General features: G+C 44.7%; 1 protein-coding gene and 1 long non-coding RNA gene across 2 annotated transcripts; both read right to left on the bottom strand.

The window, feature by feature from the left end:
- Positions 1-217: 217 nt before the first annotated feature.
- LOC135373117 (uncharacterized) lies at positions 218-13210 on the bottom strand. The gene is made up of 15 exons (XM_064606388.1): positions 12568-13210; positions 12122-12158; positions 11900-11983; positions 11542-11703; positions 10055-10313; positions 9857-9922; positions 9743-9799; positions 9336-9684; positions 9037-9201; positions 7938-8124; positions 7619-7864; positions 7136-7307; positions 6915-7057; positions 2568-2715; positions 218-2211 (listed from the first exon to the last, which is right to left on the bottom strand). The coding sequence occupies exons 1-15, from the start codon at positions 12886-12888 to the stop codon at positions 2055-2057; spliced, it is 2553 nt and encodes an 850-aa protein (XP_064462458.1). The 5' UTR covers positions 12889-13210; the 3' UTR covers positions 218-2054.
- LOC135373118 (uncharacterized) lies at positions 3819-4530 on the bottom strand. The gene is made up of 3 exons (XR_010416290.1): positions 4360-4530; positions 4014-4113; positions 3819-3953 (listed from the first exon to the last, which is right to left on the bottom strand). It is a non-coding gene; the product is annotated as an uncharacterized LOC135373118 (long non-coding RNA).
- Positions 13211-20473: the final 7263 nt, after the last annotated feature.

The following is a 20473-nucleotide window of genomic DNA, read 5'->3' as shown; positions in this document are numbered from 1 at the left end:
GGTTTCTTTCAAATAAACTGCTGCTGTTTGCACCCTTTTGCCCCAGCATTTCCATACAGCAAACTACAAAGCTGTAAGTAAATCCTTCAGATCAGTTCAGTTCAAACATGTGTCGTGCAGCATAGACATAGTTCTCATTCCTGTTGTCCACGTCTTGGATCGTGGTGTGATGTAGATGTACATTGAGCATAAGCACAATAAAAAGATTAGCAAAGCATGACTGAGAAATTGCTTTATTCTAAGAACTTGACAGTGCAAGAATGTGTAGAGCATGTCAGGTACGACTGAACATGATGGAGAACACACAGAAACAAGGACTAGAAACACGGATAATGTTGAACTAGCAACTGATTTATTTGGACTAGATTTCTGCCTCCAAATAAATCAGTTGCTAGTTGAATGGTGTGTGTGTTTCTTGTCCTTGTCACTGCATTGTCCACCATGTTCAACTTCACAGTTTCAGGTGCAGGGCCATGTATTTCCCTTTTATTGTGACATGGGTTATTGTTGATGTATAAAGTGCTGGCAGGCTGGCCAGCAGATCCAAAGTAGCATCACAAGCACACAGGAGAGGGGCAACAGAATGTGTCCCTGAAATGCAACAGTAGCACAAGTGAGAGGCAAATGAAACACCAACTAACCCAGGTGAAGAATGTTTGCAATTGCATGTGGTTTATGAAACAATTTCAACCAGAGACCACCTTGACCCTCTGTACATACATGCAAAAAAAAGTGGTAGAAAATCCAGCATAAAGGTAAAACACGTGAATTGAAGTGCATCTGGATGAGAGCTGCCAATGTTTCAACTGTTCTTCTGTTACTGTTCTCATTAATGGCACAGTATTTAAAAGCACATGGAAAGACTCTGGAACAAATATGCTGGGCTAACTATAGAAATTGGGATTACCAGCCCTAGGACACACATTCGCACAAAAACTACAATTGCAGCATATACTCCTGGCGCACAAGAGAACCCTCCATATCGTGGGTAAGAAAATCTGCTCTCCTCGGCTTCCAGTCTGCAATGTCATGTGTCCCGTAAATACTGAGACGAGCGCCCTTTCTTTATGCAGCTGCATATCACGCCACCTGTAAAGGTGCTGTCACCAAACGTCACAGGACGTGAGAACAATGTAACCTCCCTGGTTACCATATTCACACCATTAAGCTATGCATACAGGACACCGAGTGAAGGTCCACATGTGATAGGGTGTCACATCTCATATAAAGATCTAACGCTATTCACTAGCTCAGCATTAACAAGCCACAAGGCACCCTAAAAACACGTTGGAAATAAAACACTATCATGTCTTCCTACGAATTATTTTTCTGCCTTTCAACGTACATCAGCTTTCCAGTTTTGCATTTTTCAAGAAAGAGTTCGGTATAACTCTGATTGTAGCTTCGTAACAAGATCAAAGTTTTCAATTACGAAAACAAGACCGACGTTAACATAGCGTGTAACGTAATTTGAAGTGAACTTGTTTTTGCATTTTAGTGCCCCTTAAACTGCATGCCACAATTGTGTGTTACATACATGTATTATAAAAATAAAACTCACATGCTCTAGACACTTCTCAGAGTAACCCCTGCCCTCCTCATTTGAAATGTTCGTCTATGTCCACTTGTTCACTTGGTCTTATCCTGTGGTTGTTACTTTTCATTTTAACCTTCGTATCTCTGTAACGGCTCTGTGGTAAAGAAACGTTCCTTGACATAATCCACCAGCACACTCTAACAAAGCACCTATGTCATTAAAGTTTGAAAAGATCTGTCCTATCCACCGACCTGCTGGCCAACAATACAAAAAACAAAAAGAAAAAAATTCCTGAAAACAGCATTTGTTGACCTATTTTTATGTGCCATGGCAAGGATGTAGATTGTGCCAAAAAGAGCAGTCTCTGTTTAAAATATTGGCAGCTGTCATCCACTGGCTCTTCCCTCATTTGTACTACATAAGTTGTTTGCAAGAGGAAAATGTTTCATAAACCACTTGAGACTGCAGACATTTCTCATCTGGGAATGTGTCACTTGTGACGTCATTACAAAAAGTATCAACCTTGATTTCCACTTTTTTCTGTAACACCAGTAAAGCAAGATGGTGGGAAAATACTTAGCTCCCCTTGCGTGTAGACGGTGCTGAGCCTTATAGGATGCAACCTTATAGGATTCTTGTTACTTCCAGAATTTTCCATGTCTGTCGAAGGCACACTGGAAAAAAAGAATGGGAGGGAAGAAAGCGCAGCATCACTTCAATTACAGTCAGCATGCAGTTTCAAAAAGTCGTTCTTTGGGCAATAGATGTGGCAATTGCTTTCTAGTATTCTGTTTCTAAGCATTGTGAGATGGGTTGATCATTACGCAGTGCGTGTCTCAGCGTAAAAAATTGGGTGGCCCTGAAAAGGGCCGTTTTGTTTTGTTCTTGGGGTCTTTTGTCTTGAGATCAGCACACCGTGTGGCTTGGACTGATTTTACTTCTGGAACCTATGTTAAAACCCACATTGTAAGCGAATACGCAGCACTAAGCGAGCGACGTGCAGAACAAGCCAAAACCAATATGCACATGCCTCTTTTGGTGTTGCTCCACAGCTTGAGCAAGAACTGGCCTTTCCCCATACATGGAAGAACGTGGTGGCAGTGTCTCCATAGCTGCTGATGGCTTTCGATGCTCACGTATACGACTGAAGACCTCAGTGATCAGTTCAGAGGTATAATCTATAGAATTAGAAAATACGAAATGTCCATCCAAGTTTTTTCTGTTCTTGAGGCTTTGCAGAAATTTATGCACACACTGGTTATGAGTAAAAAGAAAATAAACTTGCATGAGTACAGGAGCAATTTTTTTTTATTTTGCAACAAAGGCGCAATGTTACAGATGAAATTATGCGTGATTATGCATTTTGCTCTTCCATTATTTCATATCCTAACATTGTTGCTTCATGAGCAGTGGTGTAGGAAATGCAGCGCAACTGAATTTTCAAACCTGATGCTACGTATTCATCATGGGCGTACTGAGAAGGGGGCAAGGGGGGCCTATTCCCCCTGGAACTCCAAGGTCGCTTGCGAACATAGCGCACCCTTTAGTCATAGATCGCAATGACTATTCTCAGATGTCATGATAGGAACCTCTGAACACCCACACGGTGTGCAACGTCTGCCCCCAGAAAAAGATGTGGTAGGGGTCGGGATTTGCACTCTTGCCTCCCCCCGGAAGTGATTTTCCCCCGTTAGAACAAATCCTGGGAACATCCATGGTGAAAGATGAAAGTCACTGAAAAGGTTAGCCGGCTGTAGGAGTCGAACCCACATCTTCTGGATTGCCGGTCCAGGGCTCTACCAATCGAGCTAAGCTCCCTATTGAAAAAACCCATATCGAATAAATACGGGTCCCATATATATGGCATTATTGAACATGGGGTTATGTGTCATATGGACATATGAGTTATATAGACCATACGGGGTCCTCATATGGCCCGTATGAGCCATACGAGAATCTCCATATCCAACAATCCCGTATAAATGTGTCCCATACAATTCTCATGTGACCCATAGACCCACATGATTGTGTGAGCCACAACGGAATTATGAGACGGCTTATACGGGGCACAGAGAGCATAAGGTTATGTACCACGTTGAAGAAGCCGCTGGTCGGGTAACGGTCGTATGACGATACGGAGTGAAGGTTATACAGGGTTGACACATAGTGGGGAACCAAAATCCACCTACACACAAAGCACCAAAGGGGAGGATACATCGTGAAAGCAGTACAGATCTTAGAAAAATGTAGGTATGATAAGCTGAGTATAATTACGCGAACATAGTGGCAAAAGAACCAGGAAACTTTTCTCTGTTATCCAGTTTATTTGGCTTGTTACATTCAAGGGCACGGTTGTAAAAGCTTGCACTGCCATGAAGCAGACATTGGAGTTGCATGGGTGAAGTGCACACCCTACCTGTTTCGCAGGAAACACAACTCAGTAAAAATCTTTGCAATGACCTGTAGCTTAACTTACTTTGTTTTTTAAGATCTCAGCGACGTGTGTGTTCATTTCCTACGTCGGGAGTGCGACAGCCCATTCGTCTTGTGCACAGAAACAAATCTGTCAAAAGCGTCTGGAATTCAATGATTCCACATTTGTAACAGGCCAATGAAGCATCACATGTGACATCTTCACCGGATGTTAAGTGACGATATCGGTTAACGACTACGGCAACGACCACACTGAGTTCAGCATAAGGTAACAGGACTCAAGAGGGGTAGCAATCACACTGAGTGCATAAAGTAATAGGAACCCACACGCTAGGAATGTTACCAAGCAAACCGTGCATGAATCATGGCACAGCAGCCTCATAACTAACCTTCCATTCACGAAATCCAACGGCTTCTGGTCGTATCTTCCAAGGCGTACAAACAGAGAAACATGTCCAGACATCACTAGCAAGGCACAAACACACAGTCAGAACAGTCCGAGCCACCAACGCCACCCCGAAACACCCAGAACAGGAACGACGACAACACGCGACCGCTCACCTCCGGTGCTCCAACGTCGACTGAGAGCAGTGGCGGATGCAGAGTGTGGCGTCGGGGGCGCCACTGTCGCGGCGCTCTTCGTGCTATATCAAGAGAACGGAAATCGGCGCGAGCACGACAACAATGCTATCGGAAAGAGGACGTTTTCCCCGTCAAAACGAGACCTCATTCACCTTCCTACGCCAAGAAACACCCAATATCGAAAAAAAATGCCCCGCGCCCCATATATAAGGAAGCCGCCGTTGCCACGGGATCCTAACTAGAGAACGGAGAGAGATAAAAAGGTGTCACAAGTTCCTACATCTTGCCCGCTTTGAGTACGTGTGCCCGTCAGAGGGAGCCCAAGCAGCACAATCTACCGAAAGTCGAGTGCAATAGGGGTGGACGGTATGTGTCTTATCAATGTTCCTTGGTTTCACCAGTTCGTTCAAGTTCTTCCACCTACCCGTCCACCCCTATTGCACTCGACTTTCAGTACATTGTGCTGCTTGGGAGGTTCGGATCTGCCGTGGGGTTCGAACCCAAACACTGAGACAAATGTCGCGGAACGGGGGTCGGCGTCAGGAATTTTCGGAATGACGCCCTAACAGCTGGGAATTGACCGGTGGTCCGAATTGGAAACTTGTAGTGCAGGGTAGAGAGCATGCACACACAAAATTTCGGGTAAATCGGGCGTTAGGTAAGCAAGTTACAGCACTGAACAGCGGGAAGCGTTTCGGGGCGTCGTCACCCAGACACGCCGGCGTCGAAAAACTACAAAGCCAATATCTTATCTTGGAGAACGAAACTTTGCGGGCCTATAAGACAAACTCGATTGAAAAGAGCACGTCGAGACCTTCAAAACTATGTTACACACGACTATGTAGCTGCAACTGGGGCGGTTTTAGGAAAATGCGGCCGCCCGTCACATCTATTGTGAGGAGTGCAAACACGGAAACCGGTAACTGGAGAGCCGCTAAAGTTACAGAGCTGCGGTCAATTTTGTCACGTTTGGTACGTCATGTAGAGTACGTTACAAAAAAATGAACATCGTCGGACGTGAGCTTCCTTCCTAAAAAGGACCCCAAAGTTTGCAAAAAGAGCGTCGCGAACGCGTCTTCACCCACAATTTCCGAACCGCTAAAGACCGGACCGCGGTGTGATTTGGCCGATCATAGAACTATTCGAGACCTATTTGGACGCAAATTTTGGCGTGAATCCGACAAACGCCGCGGGAGTGACGGCGCTCCGAATGTGTCGTATATGTGCTGATGGAAGCCAAAAATTTTCACATTTGTCGGCTACCGTTAGGATTTCTCAGAAACTTTAGGCGTGCTCGTGAAGGGGGAGGAATGTGGAATCCGTCACAACAAATAGCGTCTTGATAGGACCATTTTAGGCCTCTATATTAGACGCACTACCACATCAAGCGACACCACCGTCAGTCGAAAGAGACTCACTACTGCCATGAACCACTAGGGTCCCCAAGAGTCTTGAGCAGGCTATCCGTGTACTCCAGATAAATACCTGAAGAATCGATATTTTGAGTACGGGAACAGGTTAGAAAGCAGGACAAATCCTTGTTAGGGTATAACTAATTGTATTCTCAGCAAAAAGCGACATCATCCAACCTGACCTAACCTATATAGTCATGTGTGTCAACTCACGTGTCGTTCGGAGAGTGTATCCTATTTCTGCATCGTTTCCGTCCGTCCGTTACTATTTAGTCCCTAACACAGGAACGTAGCAGTGAGTTTATTTATCTGCACGTTCCTCCAGGGCAGTGACACACATTTGGTTCGCGCAATCCATTTTTATAAGGTAAGTGCGTGACGCAATTAAGTGGCCCATTTCAAAAACTAGTTTGGCATAATTGTACCCATAACTATGTGGCTGAATCAACGTTTCGAATTATGTGTCATGTGTGATTCCTGTCCCCCATACTATCCTAATGTGCATCATACGGCCCCATATGTGTACTATTGCTGTCACATACGACGTCGTATGGAACCCATATTGCTGCCACATCACTTCATATGGGTGAAAGATATGTGATATACGGCCCCATATCACTTCATACGAGGCCCACATAAGTATCATATTGACTCCATATGACTCCGTACGGTACCCATAAGAATGCCATATTGCCTACATATGACTTCATACGCGGTCCATATGTATAAATATAGGACCCATACGAACCTGTACGGGAACCATACAAACTGATATAGGAACCATATGAGTCTCATACGGGATTTTTCAATAGGGCTAACACGACATTTCACACCAAATCAATCATTCCATCAAGGATCAAGCGTTACACCAAAACTTGCAGTTAAAGGCTGTTCTGATGAAATCATCATAGTGACAGTACACTGGACAGCATATAATAGCAAGCACATACTGTAAGTAGCAGCTTCCTTCACGGGTACAGGCAGCCATGTCTTCTTTATCTTGGAGGCTTTCAGGCGGTACTGCTTGGAACCATCCTCCTCCACTTGTGTCCGGTCAGCATTCTCATTATAATGAAGGATAGCCAGTTGTGTCCTGTGGCAGGGAGGATAATGAAATGTAAGTGCTCCCCTCCAGGCTCCCTAGCTGTCACAAAGCAGGCATGCTTCGTACCTGGCCAGCATTCCCTCATCAGAAAATGAGTAGGACTTAGGCACAAAGTGAATCATTAGGCTGTGAAATGCCTCTAGCCCGTACGTCTGATGCCCAGAAGAAAGCATTGGGATGTCCTTGAGGAGGGCAGGGGCCATCAAGATGTCTCTGACCCTTCTGTAGGTCTCGCTCTCTGAAAGTGTATGAGGTGCACAATATTAGCGAACAAAATCACAAATTGCACTGCGGTGCAGTTCATGCATGGTAGACATGTAGTGAATGACAAGCAGCCATTGACAGGACTATAGTGTTACGACAACACTGTTGTGCTTAGTAGTTGTGTTGTGACTGGCTGTCGTAGTGTCCATGCCTGTTTACAGGGGCTTCCTATAGATCATTGCCTTTTTTGCAACACCCCCACCCACTCATTTCCGGTACATTGATGGCTGCTTGTGCTTCACTATTACTCACAAACTGCAACAGGGCTTCTTGTTTATCCTTTACCTTCTCTCAGCCATTCACGTGGTTCAGACACACTGCCATGGTAACACACAGGGTAGAGTGGATCATCATGTTCATGAATATCGACAATGTGGTTCGCTGCCGACACCCACTTTGCCAGGCAAAGGTCACCGTCATCTCCACTTGTTCTCGGGCACCAGTATGCATGTCTTATAAGGCTCTCGATCCAAAGCCGCACAACCTGATGCCTCGCAGAGCGCCCAAGGCCTAGAAGTTTCTTCTTGATTCCTGTTGAGAGCCATCAGGTGGGATTACAACATTCCAAAACAAGCTAGCTTTCCCCTTTGATGCAAATACTCACCCTTAGTGACGTGCCACACATCGAATCGGTGCTTAATGTGGGGGCAGCAATCCCTCAACATGGCCTTGATTCCGGTGTGGCGGTCAGTCACTAAGGTGTCCACCGTCATGTCTTGAACCTCAAGAAATGCTAGGCATTTCTGCAGGCCATACACCTCCATAGCGTTGCTGCTTGTCACTTCAGTTGACTATATAAAGAGAATACACCAGGCGGAAATCACGCACATGTGATATGTCTTACATACACAAATAGAAAGCCTATATGGAACAGGTGTCATGTACTTTTTTAGAATAACCCTGTGTTTGATACCAATGTAGTATCTCTCCCAGCAGGTCTATCTATGTGGATAGCTCTGTTTTATACATGACCAATATGATACTTGGCTTCAAACTCAAGGCAATGTTAATACCAATATGATGCGAGCCGCTGCACTCAAATGAAATGACAGTTGTATGCTTTGCCATATAGCATAGCCCTTGGCATATGCGTCATACAACATGACTGAAGCCGGTAGCTATATAAACTTGAATATTAGCCAATCATGCCAAATGGTTATTCACTAGTTCAATACTAACGGTCACAGCACATCCATGCCAAATTTCTAGGTGACTAAAACAAAAAAAAAACTATTACGAGATGATGGCTGGGGAGTTTCATCGCCGGGGTCGATACTCTACCCCATTGCTGGTGGTGATGCAGGGAATGAAATCATGAGCCCCTTCACAATAAGGATCGAAGTCCTGTGGTGTCCAGAAAGGTGAAGAGAGCCTTGAGGGCAGAGCGTTGGTGTGCTGTATGTGGCCAGGGACCAAGCAATTTTGTGAGAGAGAGAGAGGGGCGAGAGTCTAGGTCGTTGAAGGATGTGGAGAGTACGGTTTGGGAAGGTTGGTAGTGTGGGCAATGGAGAAGAATGTGCTCTAGATTTTCAACAGCACCGCAGTGGCTGCAGTGGGGAGAGGCAGTAACTAAAACAAAACACGTCAATTTTGTGAGCCAAAAAAAAAACAAAAAACCTTTTCCTGTTAAATGCAAGTGCAATTATGGTTTTAGGGCACAACTGAAAAAAGGCTAAAGGTTTTTAATGGATTTAGTAGGGTACCTTGACCAACTCAAAGTGGATGATGCGATTGGCAGCAGTCTCTAGAAGCGTGTAAGTGCCATAGAGTGCAGTATGACCTGGTGAGTCGCATCTACCATCCCCAGCAAGGGTCAGGGGCACCGGACGAAGTTGATCCAGGAGCTCTGCCTGCTTGCTCATGTAGACCTTTCAACAGAAGACATATATGATAGTATCAAATGTTTTGCCGCTGAGTGTGTAATTATAATGACACATCAGAAACAGTTATGAGCATTTCACTTTTGTTGTCCAAAGTTTACATGCATGTGCCACATACTCACATCAATAACAGCAGGAAAGAGGTGCTGCTTTTGTGTCCTGAAATACTGAGACTTCGTCAGGGTGGCCACCTTCATGATGGCAAACATGCGAAACGCCTTTGCAACATTCACGCCCGAAAAGAGAATGGCTGAGCACAGGAGGATGTTTCCCAGTGGCCTGTTTTCTACCCATGGCTGGCTTGTCCACGTGCTCTGGATGCCGCAACAGCAAGCAGATGTTGCTTTCAGCCACGTGCCTCTTGTTGTTTTCGTGACCTCAGCACTGGTGTTGGCGCAAGATGGACACCTCGACAAGAGTTCTTGAAGTCTAGATTCCGCTACCAGATAAAAGCATTCTTCTGGATTTAATCTGAAATGTAGACAAGTATTTGTGTAGCTTGTGGGCATACTGCAGAAAAATGACCTACATTTCACATGCACGAGATTTTGAGTGCTGAGCTTGCGACTGCTTCTCGTACTCCTCACTGAAAAAGATGTATTGAGACATGAGATCTCATTGCCAGCACAGGGCTTGAACTTACTCTTCACTGTCTGAGCTCCCAGTTAGTTCAGAAAGGTTGAAGGTCAGATCCTGAGGGTCGGGCGGGCTGGATCAGGGGAAATTAATTTGCTTTTGTCAGTACTGCCTACACATGTCACGCGCAGCGGCATGTTGCATAACATCAGCAATAAAACTGCGAAATAATTATGGATCTACAATTACATATGCATCAGCATACCATGTCGACTCAGCTGTTACATCGAGGTCTCGTGCTGGGGTAGAAGAGCGGATACCTCCAACAAACGCATCATCAGGTGCCAGAGTATCCTGATGCTGCAGAGGATCTTCCAAGACACCCGGCTCCACACTTTCAGCTGTGCTAGTTTCATCACACCCCAAGACCGACTGAGGCCATGTAAGAGTGAGTGTGCTAGAGGGTGGAAGGCTCAGGGTCGTCTGGCTTGTCCTACTAGGCATCAGGTAGCGGGTCTGAGTACCTGGAAGGCAAGGTTGCGAACAGTTGTGTTTTTTTTTTAGATGTACAGGACGATGGAGCTGTAAGCTCAGTATATCATAATATCACATCAAGTATCACGACAAAATGGCAGTACAATATTTGTAAGACATATCATATTGTACAATGAAAACCTTCGCCTATTCAGCCTAGTAATCAAGTTTGGGCAGCAATAATGCCATATTGCTCTGAACAAGAAATGTTGCTACATGCTAATGTGGTACTATTTATGCTCTGTGCAAAATGTGGAATCATTCCGCACTTGAAGTGCTTTCAGTTTTGCAAAAGTTACCTCTAATCTGATCAAATGGTTTCGTTTCATAATTAAGATCCGTGGCTTCAGCTGAAATTATCAGTCCATTCTCCCCGATTTGAATCTGTGAGTGCGACAGATTCCGGATTTTTCTGATGAGGGTACTGCATTGGACAGCATGCTAACTACACTCTTAAGAAAAAAGAAAAAAGAAAGAGCAAAGAAGAGTAAATGCAGTGTAACTATGACTTTTACACTTTTTGTATACCCTTTTCTGCCCATTTTTTGTCTGATAAGCCCGCCTTACTGTGTCGATACTCTCTTTACCCTGCTATGACGACTGTCACGTTGCCATACCATGCTGAAAACGCAGGTTCATGCCTGTCGACAGCCTGTACTCTGAAATCACTGCTTGTGAGTGATCACCAAGTATGTGCGTGTTACTGAGCCATCCTTTGTCAGTCCAAGTCTCAACATCTGTACGTCTGTCCATATAACCCCTCTCAGTGTGCATATGGCGAGGGCAACATCAGGCGCATGGTCTGAGTGCCAGGCACTCTTCATCAATAGACAAAAAGCACTAGCACAGTAACGTATGTGAATGACAGTAACATAATTTTACAATGCATGAACGCAGAGTAATTTATACTCCCTTGTAATGTTATGTTACACTCCTGGGTGACAGTGTAACACGTTTTCAAAAAAAGTAGTGGACATTACACTAAAAACGAGTGATCTCAGTGGCAAAGATGTTACACTGCAGAAGGTATATTCTGTTTGTTCTTAGTGTGTACAAAGGTCAATTGAAACTCTATGTACTGACAGAAATTGAGGGTGTGGTCAGGACTACCTCACCCCATTAAAGGCGCCCGTAGCTGTGTTCCTGGTACACACATGCAATATTTTGCATCTCACACAAATCTTGACTACAAAAGGCATAATGTAAATGCAGTACTACCCAGTGTGGAGGTTGGAATGGCTGTCTGTGTCCCCCTGTGCTGCACTCTCTTTTGGTCCTTGTGCTCAGGATTGTATGGTACCAAGGTGTATAGGAACCCGTACTGGCTCACTGTCTGATAAGGCACCAGAGGTCCCAGTGGCAGCTCGTCCAGCACAAGCACTGTGGAATTTGATATAAGTGATAGTGAACACATAGTAGGATAATAAGAAGTGATGAATGTGAGGTGATGCCAATCTACTATAAAAAGATACAGCCTCCAAAAATATAGCAAACAAGAAAGTAACGTTGCTGCCATACTGTGCTGATAGGCACGGTAAATGTCAACAGTCGCAATGAATAAGTTACATTCACATACCGTCTTCTACATTGGCTGGCGATGGGATGTTCTGTGGGATGAAATGTGTTCCACCACCGCTTCCCATTTCCATTCCCTCGGGTTCTAAAAAAAATGAGCATTGTATATGGCATAAGCGTGCAAAGCCCAGCACTTGTGTATATATATTGCAATGCACAAAAGCTTTTGCGTATCCATCAATGTGAATGCCTATATCGACGGCGATTAGCAGAAGATACGCACCAGACTCAGCTGATCCTGCGAAGCTGGTCGATGGAATCTGTAACGTAAAGCATTTTTCGTGTCACCAGTACTGCGTCATGGGCGTCATGCCAAATTTTCCGCGTCACAAAGCCGAAAAAAGGAAATAATGAGTTGTAAACACAATTACAAGTCCAGTCTAAACAAGAGATTTCAAAGGATGCAGTCCCATGACGATATGTGCGCGCCGCACGAAGTTCGAGAGAGTCATATGGGAAATATCTGCCAGACATGTGTTACCATGAACAAATGTTCCTGTTGACATCAGCAAAAGGCTGACAGGCTGCTCATTTTAACAGACTATCGGTAATCTGGCAGACACGAATTCCGGGAAAACGTCGTTGTATATAAGCAGCATATATATCATTCACACATAAACACTTCGATCATCCAGGCATTGAGGCTATGAAACAAACGTTGTCACTTACCTCTGGCGATGGCATGCTGAGTGGTTGCCTTTGTTCAGGGAATATGGTCGGCACGGCGTCAACTCTCAAACGCTTTCTTTTCACTGGAAACCCAAGGCGGATCCGCATAATGTCAGTCAGCCTGTACGCGTCGTCCGAAAAATGCGACGAACAGACTCGAAGGACGTTTAGTTGTTCTGGTAGGTCAGGATTTGCACTGGAGATTGCTTCCTCCCACTTTCGCTTCGTCTCACGGTCCCTCGGCTCGTGAAACATCAACTCTGGGTTAGCGATGGATGTCTTCATGCAGCCAGGAACGTAACAACGTGAACCGCCCGACATGATAACTCCGGAGCTTCCAGAAGTGGAAGAATAGTCAGCGTATTTTCACTTTTCAGAAGTGTCGAAAGCAAAGCAGACGAACTCGGAAACAATAACAACCTGGTCGACTGCTCGCAGCCCTCTGGTTCGCTTAGATAAATACGTCACATTGATGTCGGTCTCGCTGAACCTCCGCGGCTGCAGAGGCGGCGCGAAACTTTGAAATTCGTTTATTTAATATCTAAGCGGTTTCCGGCCGTGAAAATTGGCCAAGTAGATCACTGAGCGATGCTCAACATTGTGGTATCAATTCTATTGACCCGTTCCCGGATGCGACTGTCACTTTAAGAGATCTTGACGTCACCTTTCCAATGAAAGTTTCCGCATTCCGATCTGTCTCGTAGTTCAGCCACAAAACCTATGCGAAGTTCACATAGAAAACAGAGGGGTTCCCACCTTCAGGGGTCCGTAAAAAATTACAACGCTAGAGCGATATTTCAGTTCCCAGAGTTAAGAGATCTTGACGTCACCTTTCGATTGAAAGTTTCCGCATTCCAATCTGTCTCGTAGTTCAGCCACAAAACCTATGCGAAGTTCACATAGAAAACAGAGGGGTTCCCACCTTCAGGGGTCCGTAAAAAAATTACAACGCTAGAGGGATATTTTAGTTCCCAGAGTTAAGAGATCTTGACGTCACCTTTCCAATGAAAGTTTCCGCATTCCGATCTGTCTCGTAGTTCAGCCACAAAACCTATGCGAAGTTCACATAGAAAACAGAGGGGTTCCCAACTTCAGGGGTCCGTAAAAACAATTACAACGCTAGAGCGATATTTCAGTTCCCAGTGTTAAGAGATCTTGACGTCACCTTTCCAATGAAAGTTTCCGCATTCCGATCTGTCTCGTAGTTCAGCCACAAGACCTATGCAAAGTTCACATAGAAATCAGGGGTTCCCACCTTCAGGGGTCCGTAAAAAAATTACAACGCTAGAGCGATATTTCAGTTCCCAGAGTTAAGAGATCTTGACGTCACCTTTCCAATGAAAGTTTCCGCACTCCGATCTGTCTCGTAGCTCAGCCACAAAACCTATGCAAAGTTCACATAGAAAACAGAGGGGTTCCCACCTTCAGGGCTCCGTAAAAAGAATTACAACGCTAGAGCGATATTTCAGTTCCCAGAGTTAAGAGATCTTGACGTCACCTTTCCAATGAAAGTTTCCGCATTCCGATCTGTCTCGTAGTTCAGCCACAAAACCTATGCGAAGTTCACATAGAAAACAGAGGGGTTCCCACCTTCAGGGGTCCGTAAAAAAATTACAACGCTAGAGCGATATTTCAGTTCCCAGAGTTAAGAGATCTTGACGTCACCTTTCCAATGAAAGTTTCCGCATTCCGATCTGTCTCGTAGTTCAGCCACAAAACCTATGCGAAGTTCACATAGAAAACAGAGGGGTTCCGACCTTCAGGGGTCCGTAAAAAGAATTACAACGCTAGAGCGATATTTCAGTTCCCAGAGTTAAGAGATCTTGACGTCACCTTTCCAATGAAAGTTTCCGCATTCCGATCTGTCTCGTAGTTCAGCCACAAAACCTATGCGAAGTTCACATAGAAAACAGAGGGGTTCCCACCTTCAGGGGTCCGTAAAAAAATACAACGCTAGAGCGATATTTCAGTTCCCAGAGTTAAGAGATCTTGACGTCACCTTTCCCATGAAAGTTTCCGCATTCCGATCTGTCTCGTAGTTCAGCCACAATACCTATGCAAAGTTCACATAGGAAACAGAGGGGTTCCCACCTTCAGGGGTCCGTAAAATAAATTACAACGCTAGAGCGATATTTCAGTTCCCAGATCTTGACGTCACCTTTCCAATGAAAGTTTCCGCATTCCGATCTGTCTCGTAGTTCAGCCACAAAACCTATGCGAAGTTCACATAGAAAACAGAGGGGTTCCCAACTTCAGGGGTCCGTAAAAACAATTACAACGCTAGAGCGATATTTCAGTTCCCAGAGTTAAGAGATCTTGACGTCACCTTTCCAATGAAAGTTTCGGCATTCCGATCTGTCTCGTAGTTCAGCCACAAAACCTATGCGAAGTTCACATAGAAAACAGAGGGGTTCCCACCTTCAGGGGTCCGTAAAAAAATTACAACGCTAGAGCGATATTTCAGTTCCCAGAGTTAAGAGATCTTGACGTCACCTTTCCAATGAAAGTTTCCGCATTCCGATCTGTCTCGTAGTTCAGCCACAAAACCTATGCAAAGTTCACATAGAAAACAGAGGGGTTCCCACCTTCAGGGGTCCGTAAAAAATTACAACGCTAGAGCGATATTTCAGTTCCCAGAGTTAAGAGATCTTGACGTCACCTTTCCAATGAAAGTTTCCGCATTCCGATCTGTCTCGTAGTTCAGCCACAAAACCTATGCGAAGTTCACATAGAAAACAGAGGGGTTCCCACCTTCAGGGGTCCGTAAAAAAATTACAACGCTAGAGCGATATTCCAGTTCCCAGAGTTAAGAGATCTTGAGGTCACCTTTCCAATGAAAGTTTCCGCATTCCGATCTGTCTCGTAGTTCAGCCACAAAACCTATGCGAAGTTCACATAGAAAACAGAGGGGTTCCCACCTTCAGGGGTCCGTAAAAAAATACAACGCTAGAGCGATATTTCAGTTCCCAGAGTTAAGAGATCTTGACGTCACCTTTCCAATGAAAGTTTCCGCATTCCGATCTGTCTCGTAGTTCAGCCACAATACCTATGCAAAGTTCACATAGGAAACAGAGGGGTTCCCACCTTCAGGGGTCCGTAAAATAAATTACAACGCTAGAGCGATATTTCAGTTCCCAGATCTTGACGTCACCTTTCCAATGAAAGTTTCCGCACTCCGATCTGTCTCGTAGCTCAGCCACAAAACCTATGCAAAGTTCACATAGAAAACAGAGGGGTTCCCACCTTCAGGGGTCCGTAAAAAGAATTACAACGCTAGAGCGATATTTCAGTTCCCAGAGTTAAGAGATCTTGACGTCACCTTTCCAATGAAAGTTTCCGCATTCCGATCTGTCTCGTAGTTCAGCCACAAAACCTATGCGAAGTTCACATAGAAAACAGAGGGCTTCCCACCTTCAGGGGTCCGTAACAAAATTACAACGCTAGAGCGATATTTCAGTTCCCAGAGTTAAGAGATCTTGACGTCACCTTTCCAATGAAAGTTTCCGCATTCCGATCTGTCTCGTAGTTCAGCCACAAAACCTATGCAAAGTTCACATAGAAAACAGAGGGGTTCCCACCTTCAGGGGTCCGTAAAAAATTACAACGCTAGAGCGATATTTCAGTTCCCAGAGTTAAGAGATCTTGACGTCACCTTTCCAATGAAAGTTTCCGCATTCCGATCTGTCTCGTTGTTCAGCCACAAAACCTATGCGAAGTTCACATAGAAAACAGAGGGGTTCCCACCTTCAGGGGTCCGTAAAAAAATTACAACGCTAGAGCGATATTTCAGTTCCCAGAGTTAAGAGATCTTGACGTCACCTTTCCAATGAAAGTTTCCGCATTCCGATCTGTCTCGTAGTTCAGCCACAAAACCTATGCGAAGTTCACATAGAAAACAGAGGGGTTCCCACCTTCAGGGGTCCGTAAAAAAATTACAACGCTAGAGCGATATTTCAGTTCCCAGAGTTAAGAGATCTTGACGTCACCTTTCCAATGAAAGTTTCCGCATTCCGATCTGTCTCGTAGTTCAGCCACAAAACCTATGCGAAGTTCACATAGAAAACAGAGGGGTTCCCACCTTCAGGGGTCCGTAAAAAATTACAACGCTAGAGCGATATTTCAGTTCCCAGAGTTAAGAGATCTTGACGTCACCTTTCCAATGAAAGTTTCCGCATTCCGATCTGTCTCGTTGTTCAGCCACAAAACCTATGCGAAGTTCACATAGAAAACAGAGGGGTTCCCACCTTCAGGGGTCCGTAAAAAAATTACAACGCTAGAGCGATATTTCAGTTCCCAGAGTTAAGAGATCTTGACGTCACCTTTCCAATGAAAGTTTCCGCATTCCGATCTGAACAGGGGGGTTCCCACCTTCAGGGGTCCGTAAAAAAAATTACAATGCTAGAGCGATATTTCAGTTCCCAGAGTTAAGAGATCTTGACGTCACCTTTCCAATGAAAGTTTCCGCATTCCGATCTGAACAGGGGGTTCCCACCTTCAGGGGTCCGTAAAAAAATTACAACGCTAGAGCGATATTTCAGTTCCCAGATTTAAGAGATCTTGACGTCACCTTTCCAATGAAAGTTTCCGCATTCCGATCTGTCTCGTAGTTCAGCCACAAAACCTATGCAAAGTTCGCATAGAAAACAGAGGGGTTCCCACCTTCAGGGGTCCGTAAAAAAAATTACAACGCTAGAGCGATATTTCAGTTCCCAGATTTAAGAGATCTTGACGTCACCTTTCCAATGAAAGTTTCCGCATTCCGATCTGTCTCGTAGTTCAGCCACAAAACCTATGCAAAGTTCGCATAGAAAACAGAGGGGTTCCCACCTTCAGGGGTCCGTAAAAAAATTACAACGCTAGAGCGATATTTCAGTTCCCAGAGTTAAGAGATCTTGACGTCACCATTCCAATGAAAGTTTCCGCACTCCGATCTGTCTCGTAGTTCAGCCACAAAACCTATGCAAAGTTCACATAGAAAACAGAGGGGTTCCCACCTTCAGGGGTCCGTAAAAAGAATTACAACGCTAGAGCGATATTTCAGTTCCCAGAGTTAAGAGATCTTGACGTCACCTTTCCAATGAAAGTTTCTGCATTCCGATCTGTCTCGTAGCTCAGCCACAAAAGCTATGCAAAGTTCACATAGAAAACAGAGAGGGGTTCCTACCTTCAGGGGTCCGTAAAAAAAATTACAACGCTAGAGCGATATTTCAGTTCCCAGAGTTAAGAGATCTTGACGTCACCTTTCCAATGAAAGTTTCCGCATTCCGATCTGTCTCGTAGTTCAGCCACAAAACCTATGCAAAGTTCACATAGAAAACAGAGGGGTTCCCACCTTCAGGGGTCCGTAAAAAATTACAACGCTAGAGCGATATTTCAGTTCCCAGAGTTAAGAGATCTTGACGTCACCTTTCCAATGAAAGTTTCCGCATTCCGATCTGTCTCGTAGTTCAGCTACAAAACCTATGCGAAGTTCACAGAGAAAACAGAGGGGTTCCCAACTTCAGGGGTCCGTAAAAACAATTACAACGCTAGAGCGATATTTCAGTTCCCAGAGTTAAGAGATCTTGACGTCACCTTTCTAATGAAAGTTTCCGCATTCCGATCTGTCTCGTAGTTCAGCCACAAGACCTATGCAAAGTTCACATAGAAATCAGGGGTTCCCACCTTCAGGGGTCCGTAAAAAGATTACAACGCTAGAGCGATATTTCAGTTCCCAGAGTTAAGAGACCTTGACGTCACCTTTCCAATGAAAGTTTCCGCACTCCGATCTGTCTCGTAGCTCAGCCACAAAACCTATGCAAAGTTCACATAGAAAACAGAGGGGTTCCCACCTTCAGGGGTCCGTAAAAAGAATTACAACGCTAGAGCGATATTTCAGTTCCCAGAGTTAAGAGATCTTGACGTCACCTTTCCAATGAAAGTTTCCGCATTCCGATCTGTCTCGTAGTTCAGCCACAAAACCTATGCAAAGTTCACATAGAAAACAGAGGGGTTCCCACCTTCAGGGGTCCGTAAAAAAAATTACAACGCTAGAGCGATATTTCAGTTCCTAGAGTTAAGAGATCTTGACGTCACCTTTCCAATGAAAGTTTCCGCATTCCGATCTGTCTCGTAGTTCAGCCACAAAACCTATACAAAGTTCACATAGAAAACAGAGGGGTTCCCACCTTCAGGGGTCCGTAAAGAATTACACCGCTAGAGCCATATTTCAGTTCCCAGAGTTAAGAGATCTTGACGTCACCTTTCCAATGAAAGTTTCCGCATTCCGATCTGTCTCGTAGTTCAGCCACAAAACCTATGCGAAGTTCACATACAAAACGGAGGGGTTCCCACCTTCAGGGGTCCGTAAAAGAATTACAATGCTAGAGGGATATTTTAGTTCCCAGAGTTAAGAGATCTTGACGTCACCTTTCCAATGAAAGTTTCCGCATTCCGATCTGTATCGTAGTTCAGCCACAAAACCTATGCGAAGTTCACATAGAAAACAGAGGGGTTCCCACCTTCAGGGGTCCGTAAAGAATTACAACGCTAGAGCCATATTTCAGTTCCCAGAGTTAAGAGATCTTGACGTCATCTTTCCAATGAAAGTTTCCGCATTCCGATCTGTCTCGTAGTTCAGCCACAAAACCTATGCAAAGTTCACATAGAAAACAAAGGGGTTCCCACCTTCAGGGGTCCGTAAAAAAATTACAACGCTAGAGCGATATTTCCGTTCTCAGAGTTAAGAGATCTTGACGTCACCTTTCCAATGAAAGTTTCCGCACTCCGATCTGTCTCGTAGTTCAGCCACAAAACCTATGCAAAGTTCACATAGAAAACAGGGGTTCCCACCTTCAGGGGTCCGTAAAAAAAATTACAACGCTAGAGCGATATTTCAGTTCCCAGAGTTAAGAGATCTTGATGTCACCTTTCCAATGAAAGTTTCCGCATTCCGATCTGTCTCGTAGTTCAGCCACAAAACCTATGCAAAGTTCACATAGAAAACAGAGGGGTTCCCACCTTCAGGGGTCCGTAAAAAAATTACAATGCTAGAGGGATATTTTAGTTCCCAGAGTTAAGAGATCTTGACGTCACCTTTCCAATGAAAGTTTCCGCATTCCGATCTGTCTCGTAGTTCAGCCACAAAACCTATGCGAAGTTCACATAGAAAACAGAGGGGTTCCCACCTTCAGGGGTCCGTAAAGAATTACAACGCTAGAGCCATATTTCAGTTCCCAGAGTTAAGAGATCTTGACGACACCTTTCCAATGAAAGTTTCCGCAATCCGATCTGTCTCGTAGTTCAGCCACAAAACCTATGCAAAGTTCCCATAGAAAACAGAGGGGTTCCCACCTTCAGGGGTCCGTAAAAAAATTACAACGCTAGAGCGATATTTCAGTTCCTAGAGTTAAGAGATCTTGACGTCACCTTTCCAATGAAAGTTTCCGCATTCCGATCTGTCTCGTAGTTCAGCCACAAAACCTATACAAAGTTCACATAGAAAACAGAGGGGTTCCCACCTTCAGGGGTCCGTAAAAAAAATTACAACGCTAGAGCGATATTTCAGTTCCCAGAGTTAAGAGATCTTGACGTCACCTTTCCAATGAAAGTTTCCGGATTCCGATCTGTCTCGTAGTTCAACCACATAACCTATGCAATGTTCACATAGAAAACAGAGGGGTTCCCACCGTCAGGGGTCCGTAAAAAAATTACAACGCTAGAGCGATATTTCAGTTCCCAGAGTTAAGAGATCTTGACGTCACCTTTCCAATGAAAGTTTCCGCATTCCGATCTGTCTCGTAGTTCAGCCACAAAACCTATGCGAAGTTCACATAGAAAACAGAGGGGTTCCCACCTTCAGGGGTCCGTAACAAAATTACAACGCTAGAGCGATATTTCAGTTCCCAGAGTTAAGAGATCTTGACGT

The sequence above is a fragment of the Ornithodoros turicata genome, unplaced genomic scaffold (assembly GCF_037126465.1).
Source record: "Ornithodoros turicata isolate Travis unplaced genomic scaffold, ASM3712646v1 Chromosome21, whole genome shotgun sequence".
In the NCBI taxonomy this organism is placed as follows: domain Eukaryota; kingdom Metazoa; phylum Arthropoda; class Arachnida; order Ixodida; family Argasidae; genus Ornithodoros; species Ornithodoros turicata.
This window is presented reverse-complemented; position numbering and strand designations above follow the sequence as displayed.

Bases quoted from the DNA above. Each gene is read 5' to 3' on its own strand.
- LOC135373117 (XM_064606388.1), bottom strand. From the start codon at position 12,888: ATGTCGGGCGGTTCACGTTGTTACGTTCCTGGCTGCATGAAGACATCC. The intron at 8,125-9,036 runs GTACCCTACTAA...CTCTTTATATAG, and splicing joins TCCACTTTGAGTTGGTCAAG to TCAACTGAAGTGACAAGCAG. The intron at 7,058-7,135 runs GTACGAAGCATG...TCCCTGCCACAG, and splicing joins GATGAGGGAATGCTGGCCAG to GACACAACTGGCTATCCTTC.